A 21,178-nucleotide genomic window follows, 5' to 3' on the forward strand; every position below is an offset into this window, starting at 1 on the left:
TGATCAGGCCCTTCTAACTAACTTCCTGTGCCAGCACAGCCCTGCTCCTCCATTGCCCAGGAGTGGGGAAGTTGAGAGAATGGAGGAACTGGGCAGAGGTATGATGTAAGGCTGGCAGGGGACACTTGTAACTGGGCCTGAGAAAGTTAATGTGTATGTAATGCCGATAGACCCTGGTCATCTGCGGGCAGGATCGAACCTTGAGCCTCTGGAGCTTAGTGCGTGAGCTTCTATAGCATGAGCTAAAAGCCAACTGCCTGTTAGCTAAAGCGGTAGAGCAGACTTATTTAACTCTCTTTCTAAGTGGTCTTGGTACCACTAGATGGGACAGAACACCACACCATGGAGGTATGTGGGTTACATGTTGAGCTGGTAAGAGTGTTGAAGGCTCCTCCACCCCAGGAGCTGCTAGCATGACCCTCTGGGCTTTTTTCCCCGGCCACAGTCCCAGAGGGTACTCTTATACTTGGAGAAGTGGAAGCGTCTAAAGCGGGTAGCCCTCCCTTTTGTAGCGGGGGAGGCTCCGAGTGAATACTGACCACCATCATGTATTTAAAGGTCACAGCTTTTTTGTAACCCTGACCCATGTTGTGTGACTGGGGTTGGGAAATAAAGGCTGGTCTCTTAACAGCCCTCCTGTGTGTTTGCAGCGCGAGGGTCTGAATCTCCCTGTAGAAGACGCAGGTGGTGGCAAATTATCATAGCTGCTATGAAACAGCCTCTTTGGAATGGCCAGTTTCTGCTTAATGGTCAAACAGGACCTGGCCAGTAATTCATGCTCTTGCAACCAAGAAGCAGGCTCTTCTATGGGGAAGGGGGAGAGAGACAGATTTAAATATGTTATCTTTATTTTCAAGTAAAACACAAATTATTAAATTGCTTCTTGGGAGCCTCCCAGTTGTTTTCAATAATATATACACCTGGAGATATAAAAACATACTTCACATTCCTTCCAAATGATAATATTTACAGTTATGCTGTGCAATAATTGTAGTAAATATATAAAGTTTTGGAGGGCTATCCATTTTGAATCATAGCACCTGTTCATGGAGAAATCCTATTTTTTCCCAGTTAGCTGCTGTCAGAAGTTTTTTAATACTGGTTAGATTTCTTGGTTTCATTTTAGAAAGATATCTATATAAATTGTGAATTCTCCTGTTTATTTCCAAATTAAAACACTCTGTGTGTGTGTAAATACATAATATTTATTTATTTGATTTATTCTTAGGTTAAGAATTATGAGTTATCTGAAGCTGCTTACCTTATAATGCAGTCAGGAATTGCTTCCCAAAACAATGATGATATTGTCTGGACTGCCTTTGTCACTAGTAAATTTTTGAAGAAAAATGACAGCAATTTTAGAGTCTATGAAGGGCAAAGAGGTAGTGGCCTACTTAGTGATGCTAAATTGAAATGGCTGCCTTAAGGGTGTTGAATTTCTTCCCCTTTTAAGATAAATAAAGGAAAATGTAATAATAATTGCTTTTAATTTTGCAGGCAGGCAGCATTAGGCGTGAAACGACCTTCACTACATTTCAACAGGATGACCTAAAAAGTGACATCAGTCAAAAATTACCAGACCAACAGTTTCTCCTGTTGGCCATGAGGGAGGAAGATTTAAAAACTGCGGACACCAAAAAAACAAACAGAATTCATGAGCACGAAAAAGAAAACACTCGTTCTGTCTGTCTTCTTGAACAGAAACGTAAGGTTGTTTCTTCAAATATTGATGTGCCTCCAGCAAGGTAAGGACAGACTTTTAAAAGCATGTTTTGTTTTGTCTTTTAATGGAAGAGGGGAGGAAAGTTTGATTACTGGTACTGTTGGCATAGTGAGGCTAATTGTCATTCTCCAGCAGGTCATACTAAAGCATTAAATCGTTCTTCTGAAGTGTCTGCTGGAGAACTAAACATACCAATAACAAAAAACGGAAACTGAAAGCATTTGAACCTTACCAGCATGTGTTGCTTCTGCTCCCTCTCTGAATGGTTGTGCAGGGTATAGTGAATTTCAATCCACTTTGCTGCACTGCTAGTAGTGTGCTCTGGAAAAGATTCTTTAAAAAAGAGAAACAAATATTGAGTGACAATAAAGGGAGGTGGGGGAGAGCAAAATGGAGATGGAATCGTATTAACAGAGAAATGGACATAAATACAGTGTGAGGTTGTCATTTTACATCCAGGCCCAGTATGGTGTAGTGCATACCTGAGGCAACCTAGAAGAAACCTGGGGAAGGATCTGTGCCCCTGACAAGTAAGAGATTGATGACTGAGGCAAAGCCAAGGGACTTCCCACACCTATCCCATCTGCCTGCATGCTCGCTCTCCAGGAGTGGCTGAAGGTCCCTAAAAGTGTGTGGGGGAGCCACCGGTGCTCAAATTGTGGCCCTGCCCCCCCAGCTGCCCCTTCCCCCTGAGGCCTCCTTCCTGTGCTGCCTCTTCCCCCCCAAGATTCTGCCCTCCATTCTCTCCTCTCCGCCCCTTCCCCACATGTTGCTTGCCCTTACGGCCTGTAAAAAGTAAGAGGGCCATGGTCCTCTGTCCCCTCGTTCCAGCACCCCTGTTGCTATCTCACACCGTACCTGCACCTGCAACATGGAAAGGATACTCAAGGGAGCATGTGGGGTCTTACTCTTTATTACACCCCGAGGGTGGAGTCATCATGAGGCCTATTGAAGAGGGGAGAGAAAGTAAATGAATGAATGGAGGGAAATAAACCTGAAGGGGAAGGAGAAGGTAACAAAGGAAAGAAAAATCTGTGTGTTCCCAGGAATTGGGATGGGGTGTGGATAATTCAACTAAAAAAATTTCTTTGTGGTGTAAACAGTTGCATGTACTTTTACTTTGTACATTTTGTTACACTTCTGCCCACTGTGGAACTACTGTAATGCACACAAACATAGTTGGTTAAACTGCTCAAGATGAGGATTTGGGGATAAATAACTGTCCTCCAACTTGACAAATGCCCAGGTGAGAAGGAGATGACACTATGTTTATTTGTATGTTTTCTGGAGTTTAAGTAACAGCTAGAGAGGGAATTTCATGCTGTGTGTCTGTAAAAATGGAGGAATCGATGGTTTGGAATCTTCTGGAACTTTGTGAGGTCAATACACTGTTTAAGGATGAGAGCAAGAGAATGCTTTCTCTAGAAAATTCTGAAAATTAGAATGCTAGAAAACATCACGCACACATACACGCGTTTGTAAAGTTTCTGTGATGGTTCAAACTTCTCCTGATTCTTTTCTCTGTAATGGCTAAAACCACTATGGTTTTGTTGTAGTGAATGTCCTGGGGTCCAGGTTAACCTGTAGTGTTCTTGTATGTTTTTTCTTTTTTAATTTTGGCATTAAGGTTTCAGCAAAGGCCTTGTAAAATGTCTGCATAGTAAATTCATTTGTGTGTAATAGTCAGTGGAATGCTTTCCAATATGTCTAGTTGTCCAAGTTCGTTTATTACAAGTTCTGCCTTTGAAGTATATTGTGGTACTGGGAGTGGAAAAAGGATGATGCGATTGAGCTGCAAAGTTCAAGACTAGATCAGAGCTTCCTCAACGTCTGAAGGGGGTGGTACCACTGGTTTTGCTCTGCCCTAGAGATAGAAGCCAACTGTGGAAACCTGTGAAGTTCACAGATGTTCAGAGCTGGGATTCTGTTTCAGTTCCATCTCTAATAAACAAGTGAATGTTTAAAATTTGACAATCATAAGGCCTAGTCTACATGAGGGGCGGGAGGATTGATCTAAGTTACACAACTTCAGCTACGTGAATAATGTAGCTGAAGTCGACGTACTTAGATCTACTCACCGCGGGGTCTTCACTTTGGTGAGTCGACAGCTGATGCTCCCCAGACAACTCTGCCTGAGCCTCTCACTCTGGTGGAGTACTGGAGTCAACGGGAGAGCGCTCAGAAGTTGATTTATTGCATCTAGACTAGACACGATAAATCGACCCCCGCTGGATCGATCACTGCCCGTCGATCCTGCGGGTAATGTAGACAAGCCCTTAGTGTATTTCAGTGTTTTCATGATACTCATCACCGTATTATCTGAGTGCCACCCAAACATGACTGGACTTATCTCAATACACTGCTGTGAGTAAGGCAGTATTAGTATCTCCATTTAAGGAAACTGAGGCACAGAGCGTATGGGCCTTTTGTTCAATCATAGAAATATAGGGCTGGAAGGGACCTCAAGAGGCAGGACCAAGTAAACATAGGCCATACCTGACAGGGGGTTATCCAACCTGTTCTTAAACATCTCCAATGATGGGATTCCACAACCTGACTTGGAAGCTTATTTCAGAACTTAACTGCCTTTATAGTTAGAAAGGTTTTCCTAATATCTAACCTAAATCTCCCTTGCTGTAGATTAAGCCCATTACATCATGTCCTATCTTCAGTGGACATGGAGAACAATTGAAGAATGTCCTCTTGTAACAGCCCTTAACATATTTGAAGACTGCTATCAGGTCCTCCCTCAGTCTTCTTTTCTCAAGACTAACAATGCCCATTTTTAACTTTTCCTTATAGGCCAGGTTTTGTGAACTTTTTATTGTTTATGTTGCTCTCCTCTGGACTCTCCTACAGTGAGGTGCCCAGGATTGGACAGAGTACTCCAGCTGAGGCCTCACCAGTGCTGAACAGCGCAGGATAATTACCTCCCATATCTTACATGTGACACTCCTGTTTATACACCCCAGAATATTAGCCTTTTTAGCAACAGCATCACATTGTTGACTCCTATTCAATTTGTGATCCACTGTAACCTCCAGATCCTTTTCAGTAGTACTACTGCCTAGCCGGTTATTCCCCATTTTGTAGTTGTGCATTTGATATTTTTTCCTGCCAAAAATAATGCTTTGCACTTGTCTTTATAATATTTCATCTTGTTGATTTCAGACCAACTCTCCAACTTATCAAGGTCATTTTTAATTCTAATCCTGTCCTCCAAAGTGCCTCCCAGCTTGGTGTGCTCCAGAAATTTTACAAGCATATTCTCCACTCCATTATTGAAGTCATTAATGAAAGTAGTGAATAGTACTGGACCCCAGGACACACTCCTCCACAATTCCACTAGATCTGTCCCTCCCCCCCCCTTTTGACAGTTAACCATTGATAACTGTTCTTTGAATAGTCTTTAAACCAGTTTTGCATCCTCTTTATAGTAATTTCATGTATATTACATTTCCCTAGTTGCCTATGAGAATGTCATGGGGGACTGTCAAAAGCCTTACTAAAATCAAGATAGATGACATCTACAGCTTTCTCTCTATGCATGAAGCCAGTAACCCTGTCAAAGAAGGAAATTAGGTTGGTTTGGCATGATTTGTTCTTGATGACAAATCCATGTAAGTTATTTCTTGTAACTCTCTTATCCTCTGGTGCTTACAAGTTTGTTTAATCATTTATTCAAGTGTCTTTCCAGGTACCAAGGTTAGGCTGACTGGTCTATATTTCTCCAGGTAGTCTTTGTTCCCCTTTTTAATGGTTGGTACTATGTTTGCCCTTCCCCATTTCTCTGTGACTCATCCATCCTCCATGAGTGCTCAAAGATAATCACTATCAGTTCCGAAATTGCTTCAGCTTAAGTACCGTAGGATGAATTTCACCAGGCCCTGCCGACTTGTATACATCTAATTTATCTAAATATTTTTAACCAGGGTTTTTTTCATATTTTGGCTATCTCCCTCTTGTTGTTAATATTAAATTGTGTTAAGTATCTGATCACAACTTAAATTTTTAGTGAAGACTGAAGCAAAATAGGCATTAAAGACCTCATTTGTCTTGATGTCATCATCTGTTATTAGCATTCCTTCACTGCTAAGCAATGGACCTATACTTTCCTTATGCTACAGGGTTAGCTTGACGTAAGCTGCCTTGCGTTGACCTAGCTGTGGAAGTGTCTTCACTTAAATTTGGCTCCTGCTGAAGTAAATGCCTCTCTATGCCGAGTTAGTAACACCACCTCCCCAAGCAACATAGAGTAATGGTGGATGTAATTAGATCGATACAGTGTCAAAGTAGAAACTGCATTGCTTATATCGACTGTTACTGGCTTTCAAAAGCGATCCCACAATGCCCCACATTGACAATACAATTGATACAAGTGTTCCTGGTGAGGATGGGCACCTCTGACACAAGGAGCCAAGTACGCGTGCACACAAAAAATTTAATAACTGTGGTGGCTATATGCCAACATAATTTTGTAGTGTAGGCATTGCCTTAGTCTTTCTCTTGCTCTTAAGATATTATAGAGCCTCTTCTTACTGTCTTTTACATCCCTTGCTAAGTGTAACTCATTTTGTGCCTTAGCCTTGCTTATCACATAGCAAGTCTGTTAGAGCAAGGTATAGAATCTCTGTCTTCTAAGTGCGAGTGAAGTTTATTCTTCACCACCACAAGACTGTACTTCCTCAGTGAGATGGAAGTTTTATCTTCCCGCTGCAATAAGACACTCTGCAATGAGCTCCAGGGGCATGATCACTGTGAAGAAGCCAGCTGTGTATGGGCCCAGGCAACCTCGAGCCATCTTGAGCAATTGCTTCCACGAAGAAGGAAAAGAGAGAATTAATTTAATGTTTACAAGTACCTTAGTAAAACTAATTGCGATTAGAAGAAATACATCTGTTCATTTAGGAAACCGTGAACTCAAAGAGGGGTTTTGCATGTGTGAGTGAAGTATGCCAGAATTAGCCTTTGTATAGCAATGGAAAGTGTTCTGGTTGCCAAAATGTCCTAAAAAGTAGTTTGATGATTCATTTTATGCTATAAGTAAGTAAATTAGCTTGTTCTGCTTATATACATTCCAGTCAGCTAGTGTTCTAGCAGAATTAGTGAATGAAGAGGAAAACTAATCTAGATTTTAGACCTAGTAATACAATGATGGATACCTTGGTGACAATTGCTACAATTTTGAGGCAAATTCTAGTAAAAGTTGTAATTATTTGGGACCTCATTATTTTCTTCACTTTGGACCATATTGTCCCACTCCTCCCTAGTGGACAGGAAAGTCTTTAAGGCTCTGCCAGGGGGGAAAGTCCAATGTCTTTTCCTACAACCCCTCCAGCAAAGTGATTGTGAGTTCAAACCCATATTCTATGTATTGGTTGAAATTGCTGCAAGTGTGGGGGGCTCTGTGAAGTCCCTGTGCCTTTTCACATGGTCTCCATCAGCTCTCTCCTCTGGGAATCTTTGCTGCATTTGGGGAAATAGGGGAAGGGGGTAATTTCTCAGAGCAGCACTCTCTGTCCAGTAGTCCCTTGTCTGGCTCTGTTTGGTCTTGTGTTCTCCACATCAGTAAATTTTAGTGAATCTACTGTATGCAAGTTGTTGCAAACTAAATGGCTTGTTTGTTTGAATGATGCAATAAGAAACTAGGCAAGGATTGCAGTAATTTTGTTTATAGAAAGCATTATCTTGTTTATTTAAGATCTGCTTACAGTTTAGAAGAAAACACACAAACTTCTGCAACTGTCTGTGAGGACTGAAGATAAGGATACAGACCACTACAGAAGTACAACTTATTTATTTTTTGTTTTAATAATGTAGTGGAGATTATTTAAGGGGATATAACTGAGGAACTTTGTGTTTTGTTTCTGGTGCCAAAGTCAACAATTAAAATGGAACTTTATAATAGCTCTGCAAACAAAGGGGGGAGTACAAGGGATCAGAGCTTCAGAGCCACACTGATAATAGTACAGAATCCTTAACACAGCATGCAAATATCTTAAAAGTAGCTCTTTAACATAGGCTTCTTCAGAATTAGCATAGTACTCAAGTGAGCTAATATCCCTTCCTTTTCAAAAAACCAAACCAAACCCAACCACATATTGTTTTTCCCATAACATCTCCGTTATAAAGGTGTAGGTAAGACACAGAAGTTCTTTCAGTAAATAAGAATGAAGGTCTTAGTGAGATGTGTAAGTGTAATGACTAAGAATCATTCTGCAAATGCAGTCATTTATAAATGTCGCTTGACAGATGAGCATCTGCCTTTGGATTTGCAACTTGATTATTTTGTTTGGATTATGAAACTTTAGAAATGTAGAAAAGTTTAAATCCAATCCAACAGCTGTTTGGAAGCTTAGTTCTGAGTTATGCTTTAGTTCCACTAGATGGCAATACAGAGCACTTTGGTTTTGTAAAAATGTAACTAGGCTGGCCAGAATACAGGAATTCCGTTTTGTAAAAAAACAATTGAGATTTTGAAATTTGTTTTATTATAGTGTGGAACAGAGACTTTTCTCTTATTTTTTCATGAAAAATTTTGAGAGGCAAACAGATTCCAGAATAGCCTGTAGTCATGTGGCTAGGGCACTCACCAGGGATATGGGAGACCCAAGTTCAAGTCCCTGCTTAAGATCAGGCAGGACTTGAACGTGGGTCTCCCACATCCCAGGTGAGTTGCTCTAGCCACAATTCTTGACCAGCTATCAGTGTAACTCTGAGTTTAAAGGAATAGTAGATAGATAGATTAAAATATATTTGTGTGTTTTTGAAGATCCTTTAGATTATTACATGTGAAAGAATTTAGAAATCTTACTTACATTTCAGCATTAATGGTGATTGTTTACTTTTTGCATTTGACTCCGATTGGACGCTTTCTGGGTCTCAGTGCATTATCATGATGCTGCAATGTTTGGATTGCAAATGGGATTAAAATAAGAGAAAATCATAGACGCTTTATTGTTGATCTGAGGCCTTGTCTACATGACAGGGAAAAGTCGATCTAAATTACGCAATTTGAGTTACGTGAATAGCGTAACTCAGGTCGACGTAGCTTAGATCTACTTACCATGGGGTCCACACTACACGATGTCGACGGGAGAGCGATCTGTGGTCAATTTAGCGGGTCTTCACTAGACCCTCTAAATCAACTGCTGATGCATCGATCACCGCGTGTCAATCCCCCAGTAAATGTAGACAGGCCCTTAGATTTCATTTTTGCAAAAAGTAAATGTGGGGCTTACATCAACATGAGAATTTCCTTTTTAAGATTATTACATTTCTCATATAACTTATGTTGCCATGCTAACATACAATGATTTGAGCTGGATATTTCTTTCTGTTTTAAATGTTTGTATAAATTTGACATAAGTGATATGGAGGGCTTTTTCTGTGCAATTTGAGGGAGAGGGGAAATGCAGTATTAACATCTTTCTAGTTCAACAACAGGATTAGAAAGAATTTGAGGGAACTGTCAGTCAGCTGCCAGCTGAATATCCCTTCCTGAAGTGTAGCTTTTTCTTACATGTAAGTGCCTTTGTGTTTACTTCAATTTTAGTCAGTCTGCTTCTGCTTCTGTATATGTGTTTGTTACATAATTGTTTTGGAGAGTTTGGGCCTAATACGTACAAGTTTTTCCAGTTGGACCAGGAAGAAATTAGGGGTTCATTCATGTAGGGTAATCTTTTCCTCAGCATTATCTTTAATCAGCCTACTATTGAACTTGCTTTTATTAAACCTTCATGTGGCTCAACAGGTTGCAACTTGCACCAGTGTATAAGGGAGTCTGAGTATTAGTATAACATTTTTAGAACCTCACATTATTCTGAATTTATCCCCCTGGTTTTGTTCCTGTGTTTTACACTGTACTCCTGGGGAAATTCTGTGCCAATTTTTTTTTTAATTCTGTGCGCAATATTTTAAAATTCTGCAAAATTCTGCATATGTTATTTGTCAAAATAACACAATTATACCAGTTTCAATTATTTTGGTAATTTATTTAAAAATACCTGTCAACAAGTAACAATATAGACAATGAAAAAGATTCAGGAAATATTTTTTGACTAATAGATTCCTTACTAGGCATATTAATACAGAACTTTGAGTAATAATTCATTAAAACTACAATACAGAAACATATTTCCTGCACCCCTAAGAATCAGTGCAAAGGGTTGGTGGAGTCAGGGGTAATGGAGGAGCTAAGGGAGAGGGAAGTAATTGCTGGGAAGGCACATGGGAGTGAACCTGGAGGGTTGTTGGGGTTCGGCGGGTGGGTGGGAGAAGTAGAGAATGTTTTTTCTTGCAGGGGAGGGATTGTTAGTGAGTTGGGGAGCCTCCCCCATGCAGACCCTGACTGGCCCTTACCCTCTCCCAATCGGTCGGGCACATCTGCCCCTTTCCCCTATGCCCCTGCACTCCAACTCTCATTCAGCCCTGGCTTCAGTCTGTCCCTCCCAGTAGGCCTTCTGAACCCCTGTTTAGGTGACACCCCCCCAACAGACCCGTGTGCCCTATGCTGTCTGTCCCCTTCTCCCTTCCCGCCCCCCATATCCCATGCTTCTTCATCTGGCCCCACAAACAGGGCTCTGTGAGGAACACAGCCTCTGCTCTCTCCCTGTTGGCTGCTGACTGCTGCAGCCAGTGAGTGGTGAGCTGGCTGCTTCTATTTGGGTGTCAAAGCAGCCCCTGGTGGGCAAAAAAGAAACTGCAGCACCTCCCCAGCAGAATGTATTTTCTGCAGCGAAAAAAAGTCTGCAGGGCACATGAATTCTGCGTGTATGCAGAAGCGCAGGATTCCCCCAGGAGTAACATTTGTAGGCTGGCTGTACTGTTCTAACCCTCACAAAAATGACTTATGAAATTATCCCAGTGAGAAAAATGTAAAAATGGCAAAATAAAATAAATATGATCAAGTTAAACATCATAATGATGAAGTCTCCGATGTGTTCAACATACAATTTGAGATATTTCTTTGTATAAGGCTTTGGAAGCAGACTTAGAAGATGATATTGTATTTATGTAATAGGTTTACCATTCTTCCAAAAATCTTCCTGTTGAGCACTGAAGATGGTTTACTATGGCCCACATCCACTTGTCTCCATCTGTAAAAGTGGTTAGCACCTTATCCTACCATGAGTCAAGACAAGAGGCTGAATTGTTTTCACTGTTTGATTATACAAAGTTGCTAGCAGGACTGTGATCTCATTACCAAGCATATTCCAATTAATTCTTCTAATGTGCACAGAGGAGAAATGTCTCTTAATCAGCAAAGAACATTAGGCAGTGGCTCTTGAAGAGCTGCAATCAATAGTCATTGCTGCTTTATCTATCAGCCATCAGAGTGAATCCATGTCTTGTTCTCAAACTTTAATTCTTCAAAAAAATTATGTGTAATTTCATAATACTGCTAAACAGCTGGCAGTGTTCAATAAAAGTAGCTTCCTTGTGGTTTGCATTAACCATTGTTCAAAAAATCACTGTTGGAGTGCCAGACATCTGTGCTTCTCATGTAAGAAAAAAAACAATGGGTGTGGGTTTTAACTTTTGCCTCTATGAAGAAAACATTACCATGTATATGGGTACGTTTAGTATGTTCATGTCTATAGTGAATTTTTGTAAAACATTTTCAAATGGAAAAAAAAACAGTTACATCCTAGATTAGACAGTAGTCTCTCATGTTATATCAGGTAGTCAGGAAAGATAAGATTAGTATTCAGACAGAAGATGTTACTCTCTATACGATACCAAAATTGCAAACAATGATCTTTTCTTTTTAACCAACTTTTAGAAGTTAATGAGTTTCATTATGTAATAGCAACTATGGTGTATTCTGTGCAAGATTCACTTTATTACAAACTGGAGGTGGGAAAGGTGACAATTTTGCATATTTATCATAATGTTGTATCTGAGATTTTTACATAGATTTTATTTATAACTGTATGACCAAACTCCACACTAATAAATGACCTTGCAACCTTATTGCCTTCACTGAGAATAGAGTAAAATTTGACCAGTGGTCTATATTTGATGAAGGGTCTATATAGATGAAAGGTCACCTTTCAAGGATTTTCTGATTACAATTGTTACAAGATGTTTTACATGCATTAAACATGCATTAAGGATTATTAGATACTCAAATGCTGTAGTGATGAGGGATATATGAATCAGGCATCTAAAATAATCTGAACATCCATATATCAAAGTGACTTGAGATACATAGGTAGGTAGAATATTTATTATTTTAATGTCCTTCTCTTTTACAGAAGCATTCTATAAAAGGATATATTTATTTAAGGCAGGTACCACATCTTCCTCTATGTTTTAAAAGTGGCTAACACACTGTAGGCACTAATGCAAGATTAATAACAAATCCTCCTAGTCATAATAATCCACTTGATAGTAGTAAATATTTTTTACAGTAACATACAAGGCAGGAGTATTGTATTAGATCAATTAGATTTGTTTAAAGGGATGCATGCTTTCTGATGAGCTGCTAGCATTTTCTTTGAGAATATTATACTCTTGTATATTTATAACAGCACTTGGGTGGTTAATGTATTGTGCAAATGGAGTTAGTGAAAAGCTTTTTTTATTTTTCAGTATGATATGCATATTCGTTTTCTGTACGGATGCATAACCATTTCTTATAAGCTTGCAATGGTGGTTCCGTTTTGTTCAAGATCCTTTTAATGCACTTTACCTGCCAAATGGTTGCTAATTTACTATATTTTTTTGAGAATATAATGGGCAACGTCTCTGGTTTTAAACATATTGGCTGAGCTAATTTTACAGATTTAACAGCTTTATGTAATGATCTCCATATTGGACATCTTGTACATACACCTGACTACACACACAGTGCAAGTGCAGGCACAACATGAGAGCATGTGTTCAAGTGTGTCTGAAATATCCACTGGAGTGTGCACCTGGTTCACTTGCAGGCATATGTGTACACTGACCTTCAGCCGCTCTTTTAGGTTGGTGTTTATTAAAACCAGGCCCAAAGAATACAAGACAGGGGCTAGCACCAGCTCCCCAATCTGTTTTTGTTCTGTAAGCAGTCAGCCCTTTAGTCAAACCCCATTGATTTAAATCAACCTTTTTTTTTCCCCCACGACATATTTTTTTCGTTTGAAATTCATTCTTTCTCCCCGATTTTTACTTCAGCTGAACACTCTCACTGTGTCTCTCCCTTCATTTGTTTGCTTTGCTACTGGCTGTCTCCTCTTCAGTTCTCTGGTTTTGTTTGTTTTTCCTCCAGGTCCATTTACCTTACCAGCATATTGCCCTATGCCCTCCGTTTCCTCTTCCCATCCCAGGTACTCTGTTTTCTCTCTCATCTCCCTCCATCCTGCCTCAGGTTCTCTCTTCTGTTCCTCATCTCTGTTGCCCCCAGTTTTCTCTCCTAGTTTCCAGAGTCTGTCTTCCTTTAAGGCTGCTGTACAAGGCAAGGAAGGGATAGTAAGAAAGGAGGGCAACACTGACCCTTTCCCCTGCACAGTGCCACTTACAGGGAAGGAGGGGAAGGACTGCATCAGATTTAATGGAGGATGACTGCTCCTCTGGTCAGTTCCAGGAGGGAGGAGAGGATAATGGAGATGCTGTGCTTGGCCAACCTTAATGTGCATTTTTGCTGAAAAGTGTCTGAAAATGGGACCCCCCCCTTACTCCAAGATCTGCTTACTTGAGTGATTTAAAAAAAAAAAAGACAAACATTTTACTCCATTTTACCCCAGAACCAGCATAGCTAAGGCCACGTCTGTACTACACCATGGAAAGGGTTTTTCCATTGCAGTAGGAACTCCACTTCCCTGAGAGATGGTAGCTAGGCTGATGGAAGCATTCATCCGTTGACCTTGCTACATCTACACCAGGAGTTAGGTTGGCATAGTGCTCCGGGTATGACGTTTTTTATGCCTCTGAGTGTGGTAGCTATGTCATCCCCAGCTTTACGTGTAAAACAGGTCTATGAGGAAGTGAGCAGAATTCTGTTCCCAAGAGAAGAGGCCTGCCTTTGGTTTCATTTTTAATCTTATCTTGGGAAATGTGATTTTGTGTCCTTGTTACTTCCAGTTCCTTGAATTAGTTCTTCTGGATCTTTGCAAACTTCTCAATATCTCTTTCTCTCCCACAGCCTTGTCTGGATTTCTCATCCTCTCACTTCCACTCTTGTATCTGAGACACAAGGTGGGTGAAATATAGGGTTTCCAGCCCTCCAGGATTGTCCTGGAGTCCCCAGGAATTAGAGATTAGTCTCTAAAGTTTATGTCATGTGATGAACCTCCAGGAATACGTCCAACCTAAATTGGCAACCCTACTGAGGTAATATCTTTTACTGGACCAAGCTCTTCCTCAGTTCTGGGAAAGGTAGAGTGTCACAGCTAAATACAAGGTCAAACAGATTGTTTACCATAAGCAGCTAGCACATATTCTAATGAACCATTCAATGTGAAGTGGCCTGTTAACACCCCTATAGTTGTAGGACAAAAAAGGGAGGTTAGTGCATTACAGATTGTTGTAATAAGCCATAAATCCAGTGTCTTTATTAAGACCATGATTTTTAGTGGCTACCAAAGTGCTTTGCTAACTTTTTTCCCCTAACTTTGCTAGATACTAAAAATTATTATCTTAATAAAGACACTGGATTTATGGTTTATTACAACAGTCTGTAACCCACTGATCTCCCTGTTTTGTCTTGTGACTACAGGGGTTTTAATGGGCCACTTTCACTTTGAACGGTCCCTGTTTTACCAGAAGTAGTTAAAATATGTGCTGTTTGACCTTGTATTTAGCTGTGACATTCTGACTACCTTTCCCAGACCTGAGGAAGAGCTCAGAAGTTTTGCTATGTCTACATTGGCAATTGAACAACAAAACTTTTGTCTTTCAGAGGTGTTAACCTCCCCTTCCTCCCCCTGCCCAAAGACAAAAGTTTTGCCGGCAACAAGAGCCAGTGTGAACAGTGCTTTGTTGGCTGGAGTGCTCTCCTGCTGACAAAGCAAATCTCCAGTTGTTGGGGGTGGAAGTATTTTGTTGACAGGAGAGCCTACAAACAGCGGCTACGCTGCGCGACTTTTAGTGGCATGGCTGTAGCGACAGCCATGTCACTAAAAGCTGTGTAGTGTAGACATAGCCCTTGTCTCTCTCACCAACAGATGTTGGTCCAATAAAACATGTTACCTCACCCACATGGTCTCTCTAATATCCTGGGACTGACACAGCTACAACAACACTGCATACAAGTCTTGTATCTGTCATTAGTGCTCTTTTACAAATCTCTCTCCAGCTACCTTTTCCACTGATTTGTTGCTGCAGAACACTTCAGTGGGATAGAATCGTAAGACTTGAGAGGTCATCTAATCCAGTCCTCGGCACTGATGGCAGGACTAAGTATTATCTAGACCATCCCTGACAGGTGTTTGTCTAACCTGCTCTTAAAAATGAAGAAGTGGAAGAGAGTGTTGCATGTAGATATTGCTTACTCTCACTAGTTGAGAGGAGACTTCTTTAACTTGGTGTGCCAGGGCACCTGCAGAACGGGCAGGTGAATAGGTGATATCAGTATGCTGTTTCAACTAGGGATTATGTTCTCATTATTACCCCTTGTTTCCTCACATCCCTTTCTAAGAAAAATGTGGTGGTCCCTTTGTAATTAGGGCCCTACAAAATTCACAGTCCATTTTGGTCAATTTCACAGTCATAGGTTTTTTTAAAAAGTAAATTTCATGATTTTAGCTATTTAAATCTGAAAGTTCATGGTGTTGTAATTATAGGGGTCCTGACCCAAAAAGGAGTTGTGGAGGGATCACGAGATTATTGTAGGGGGGGGTTGCAGTACTGCTACCCTTGCTTCTGTGCTGCTGCTGGTGGTGGAGTTGTCTTGAGAGCTGGGCAGCTGAAGAGCGGCGGCTGCTGACCAGGAGCCCAGCTCTGAAGGCAGAGCTGCCATCAGCAGTGGTGCAGAAGTAAGGGCCTGGTATAGCATTGCCACCCTTACTTCTGCGCAGTTGCTGGCAGGGCACAGCCTTGAGAGCTGGGTGCCCGCTAACACCCATCGCTCTCTGGCCGCCCAGCTCTGAAAACAGTGCAGAAGTAAGGGTAACAGTACCGTGACCCCACTACAATAACCTTGCGACCCCCCTGAAAATCCCTTTTGGGTCAGGACCCCCAATTTGAGAAATGTTGGTCTCCCTTATGAAATCTGTATAGACTAGGGTAAAAGCACACAAAAGATCAGATTTCATGGGGGTAGACCAGATTTCACGGTCCATGATGTGTTTTTCATGACTGTGAATTTGGTAGGACTCTGTTTGTGATGAACCAGTGCCAACAGGTATCAGCATAAATTGCAGCACTGTAGTACTGAATAACTATTAAAGAACCATAGTCACATTTTCTCTCTTACACACACGTAATGTGCTAGGCTCTGTCATCTTGAGAAATCACTTACTGTATTTTAACCTCTGTGCCTCAGTTTCCCCACCTGTAAACCGGAACAACAATACATATGTACCGAACAGAGGTGCTGTGTGGGCTAATTAGTAAATATTTCTAAAATACTTTAAAGATGAAGAATGCCATTCGAGTGTTTCTGATAGTTTACTTTTAGTCGTATAATTTTATTTACAGTAAAAGCTGTTTTATCTGGCACTTCACCAACCGGAAAGCTCTATAAATTGCCATTTCTGATCTTCATTGAAACTGTTTTATAGTCCAGTTGGCGTGGGGCCAGTGAGGGGTTGGGAGGGGCTGTGGAGCATAGGCTCTGGGAGGGCACTTGGGGTACGTGAGGGAATGTGGGGTGCTGGATCCCGGGGCCACTCACCTCGGGTGGCTCCCCGCAAGAGGTGATTTGTCCCGGCTGCTGCTAGGTGGAGGCATGGCAGGTGGCTCTGTGCGCTGCCCCCGGGCTTCCCGCAAGAGGTGATTTGTCCCGGCTGCTGCTAGGCAGAGGCATGGCAGGTGGCTCTGTGCGCTGCCCCCGGGCTCCCCGCAAGAGGTGATTTGTCCCAGCTGCTGCTAGGCGGAGGCATGGCAGGTGGCTCTGTGCGCTGCCCCCGCCCTAAGCACTAGCAACACAGCTCCCATTGGCTGGAACTGTGGCCAGTGGGAGCTGCGGGCGTGGCACCTGCAGGCAGAGGATCAGGCAGTGCACAGAGCCTTCTGCCACGCCTCCGCTTAGGAGTAGCTTAGGAGTAGCTGGGACAGGTCGCCGCTTGTGGGGAGCCGCTTGAGGTGAGCAGCCCCCAGATCTGGCACTCTGCATCCCTTCCCGTGCCCCAAACCCTCTCCCTCACCAAACTCCCTCCCTCTTAGTTAACCTGTATTTTTTCACTTTTCGGCACCCCCATATCCCCAACATGCCAGATAAAACAGCCTTTACTGTATTTAGATATGATTTTACATTTTGTAGTATACATTTTTATTATTGTAAATGTCAAGATTACAAAAAAGGCACATTTAGAGTATTACTTTTCCATAACTATTTATTAAAGGAAAAATATAGTGCAGAATGTCAAAATGTCTTGAAGATTTTATTAAATTTTTAGTAGAGCAAGAAATTTGAGAAAACATACATTAAATAAATAAAATATAATTAATATTAAAACAAACTAAATATGTATTAAACTAATAATAAATTAACACTAAATTAAGTACAAACCCATGTAAGTTTTTATATCTTGTTTTAAGTTCAGCCATGATGTGTGGTATGAATATGTATATTTATATTTGTTATGCATATAGGAAGCTTTGTATTCCATTACATTGCCTGTAAATGCAATTTAACTCACGTCTTTATTAGTTTGTTTCTGGTTTTTATTTTTGCAAGAACCCAGTCTTACGGAAATACAAAATATCATGAAGTGGCAGAGTCAGATTGTCATTATTATAATGCAGAGTTTGCACAGGCAAACTATATATTTTGTGACAATTTCTGCTCTCTTTTTTCATCCACAAAACCTCGCTGAGGACACAGATTGGCCCTATGAGATTAATTGTATTGTGTGGATCTGGTGAAATTAAAATCCACAGAAGAGAAGCTTTGTGTCATCAGAACCCTTCAGTACAATTTCTGTCTCATAATGCACTTTCGGGTCTGTTTTTCTTTTCTACTGTATGTGATACTCTATTTAAAGTATACTTTAAATCAGTGCTTAATTTGTAAAGAAAGAAATGCTGATGCTCGAGCAATAATCATGATACTGTTGCTAGGACAAAATGGTGTCCTCCGCACAGAGTGACCTCCCGGACACCTTGCATGCAAGTGTAGAATTGTTTGATTTACTAAAAATATAATGGCATGCCGCTGACAGAAGAGGTGCCGGTCCTGCGCCATGCCATGAAAAAAGGTGCTGGGGGTTGTGCCAGGGCAAGACCCAACATAAATTAAGCTATGTTTTAAATCAGCATTTCACGTATCAGGATCAGATTGTGTACTTCTGAAGATGCACTCTTTGGGCAAACTCAAATTACAAAACTGGAAACAAACCACTTTCTACTCCCTTTTCCCTGTTGTGCGTTTTATAAAATATTGCTGAATAGCTTTCTCAGCTAATCAGTATCCAGCTGATTTATACCATTTTTTTGTTTTTCTACCTCAGAATTGCCAGCTCTAGTGCTATAAATAGAAGTAAGGTTTATACAGCTTTTAAAAGAAAAATTGCATCAACAGTTTAACTTACGTAATTAAGAAAAACTAAAAAAGTTTTATATTTGGAACAAAACAGGCTTATTAATTCATGCTTTTGCTTTATTGCTGCTATAAATCCTCTTGTTCTTTTAGTTTTTTACTGTTTAGTTATACTGTGATTTTTTTAATTAAAACCCCCTCAATATTTTAATACAATTTTGGGGTCCTCAGCCTTAAATGTAGTCAGATGTCAATGGAAAAATAGTCTCAACTCAGAACATTGTCAAAATTTATCCCTAACTTGACTCTGCCTCTAGTAAAATCCTTATCCATGCATTTAATCACTTCCATCACCACAACTGTGATTCTCTCTTTATTTCCCAAATCTCACAGTCCAAGGATCTGTTCGCTGTTACAAACCCAGAGTAACTCCATTATCATTAGTGTAACCCATAGCCTCTAAATTTCAGAAGTCCAGAATGTTTTAGACAAACTATTCGGTTGTTCCAGGAATGAAAAATAAAGTGGAAGCCATTAAAAAGTCAATATTATCCTGTTGTTACCACCCAATGATTACAGGTATTCGTGTTCTGTGGGAGAAAACTTTGATAATCTAATTGTGGAAGCTTTTGGCAAAGTACAACATTTCTAATAGCAGCCGCTGTATATCTCTCCACTGAATGAAACTCAGAGGACCAAATCCTCACCTGGTGTAAATCAGTATAGCTGCATTAGAGCTGGAGCTACACTGATTTACATCAGCTGACAGTCCGGCCCAAAATTGTCCTCCTAGTTTGCCAAAACTGTCTCCTGACTCCTTCCATTATACATTTTCCCATATATCTGCCTATTATTGCTTAGTGTTTTCATGTCTAGTCTCCAAACCTTCCTTTTCCTTCAACTTCAGCTAAAAACTTTAGAAAAAAAATCCTTCCCTCACACCATTCACCTAATTTAATAAATCTTTCCATTCTGTCCTTACTATGACCAGTTTGCAAGAATACATACTTGCATCTTAAACTTTTGTAAAAAGCTCACCTTGATTTTTGTTTCCCCTATTCCATCTTTCTCATATTCTCCTTCAGTTGTTCATACAGGAGATGATGTGTCCAACTTGCTTTTAAAGTGTTATTTTTATTCTTCCTCTTGCTTTTTTTGAGACATTGAATAAGTGACATTCTGTGAAAATAAGTTGTAGAGTGTTGTGTTGTACTAATAAAGTGTTGTATTGTTTAAAGGTTCCTCTTGTTCTTTTACTGTACTCTTCAGTGTATTTATGTGCATGGGAAACATCCGAGTAACTTCTTTTTGCTATAAGGCAATTAAAAGGGACGCTGCTAAAAGCATTGCAGCTTTGGAGAGGGAAGGGAATAGTTGGAAGAATGGGAAAGTTGGCCAAACTTGTGAACTTAATCCTTATTTTTCACCATCATTTTCATGAAATCATTAAAGCTTTGTGTAACCCTTCTGCCCGTCAGAGTTGGCAGCAACAAGGGCCAGGTTCAATATCTAGGGGATCCATTCCAATAACACAATGCAAACCGGCTCGAGCCCCCACCCAGTGACCTGGGACAAATATATACCACCCCCGCTGGGCGCCTCCAAGAGGCAATACTTCCTCTCTTGCAAGCACATAGTCTGAGTGTAGCAAAAAGCCTTTTAATAACAGAGAGAAACAATGTGGCATTATGTTGGGGAAACACCACCAACAGGATTCATAACACAATCCGTGAGCAAAAAAAACTCACCCCAAGCAAATTGGGGCATGCCCCTTTCCCTTTGGTTCTTGAGTCCAGCAATCGCAAATCACCCAAAGTCCCAAAAGTCCAATGACCCAAAAGTCTCTGTCCCTGGTCAGGGCAGCCCCAGAGTTCGAAAGTTTATCTGCGGAGGTTTACCTCCCACCCTGGGTGGAGATGGGACGGGGGTAAGAGGCACCTTACATGATCTGAAGCTGACCGCCCCACAGCTCCATAGGCCTTCGCTCCGCTCCGCCAGCCGCCCCACAAACTCCTTTGCTCAGCTCTGCTCCGCGGCCCACCAGCAGCTCCCGCCGTCCCACGAACTGCTCCACCAGCCGGTCCACGAACTGCTCCGTGTCCCACCAGCAGCTCCCGCCGTCCTACGAACTGCTCCACCAGCCTGTCCACAAGGCACTCCAGCCGTCTCCCGCAAACTGCTCCACAATATATCTTCAGGCTCCCCCACTACTTAACACAATGCTCAGTGATTTCAGCTCTTGCTCAGTTCAGCTCTTTGGTGAATTCAGCTTGTAGTAGGGGAGCCTCAGTGCTGGTGCACTATTAGCCCAAAGTGAGCTCAGCAGCCTGTAACTAGACTTCTAATGAAATCAAAATTAGCTCTGATATTCCACAGTGGAGAGAGGAGGAAGTGCAATTAGCATGTAAGGCCCTCACCAAGGGGCCCATGCCACCAAGTATTAAAACTTGTCCCCAGCCTCTCTCCATTCACACAGTTTTGGAACCCATGACCCTTGCCTAGCGAGTGCTCCTTAGTTGATGGTGAATCCCTCCATCATAACAAAAGGCCACATACAGTTCCAAGCACAGTTCCCATAATCAGGGTAATAACAATTTATTCTTCCTGCCCCAATAACAGAGACACTGGGGATCCCACAGCAGCCAAAGTGACCATTTGGGCAGCTATGGCCTCATTCTAGGCGGGGTGGGTGTGCCTATGCAAATGAGATCGGCCCCTGAAGTTTTTTTCCACAACTTGCCACACCTCACCACCAGATGTCAGGGTGGAGCTCATCCTGACACTGCTTACATCTGTATATCCTGATGAAATCTAACATTTGTTTATTG

The 21,178-nt window shown here is 41.3% G+C and overlaps 1 protein-coding gene across 4 annotated transcripts in view; it reads left to right on the forward strand.

Moving 5' to 3' along the window:
* The window catches only part of ZNF704 (zinc finger protein 704), a 162,199-nt gene that overhangs the window by 46,040 nt on the left and 94,981 nt on the right, over positions 1-21,178 (forward strand). For all 4 annotated transcript variants that reach the window (XR_007355365.2, XR_007355366.2, XM_048841035.2 and 1 more), the window contains exon 2: positions 1,498-1,745. Coding sequence is in view for 2 of the 4 variants with exons in the window: in XM_048841035.2 (XP_048696992.2) it covers positions 1,498-1,745 (248 nt within the window). In the remaining 2 variants the exon portion in view is untranslated. The remainder of the gene's footprint in view (positions 1-1,497; positions 1,746-21,178) is intronic.

Source organism: Caretta caretta, chromosome 2 (genome assembly GCF_965140235.1).
Source record: "Caretta caretta isolate rCarCar2 chromosome 2, rCarCar1.hap1, whole genome shotgun sequence".
Classification (NCBI taxonomy): Eukaryota; Metazoa; Chordata; order Testudines; family Cheloniidae; genus Caretta; species Caretta caretta.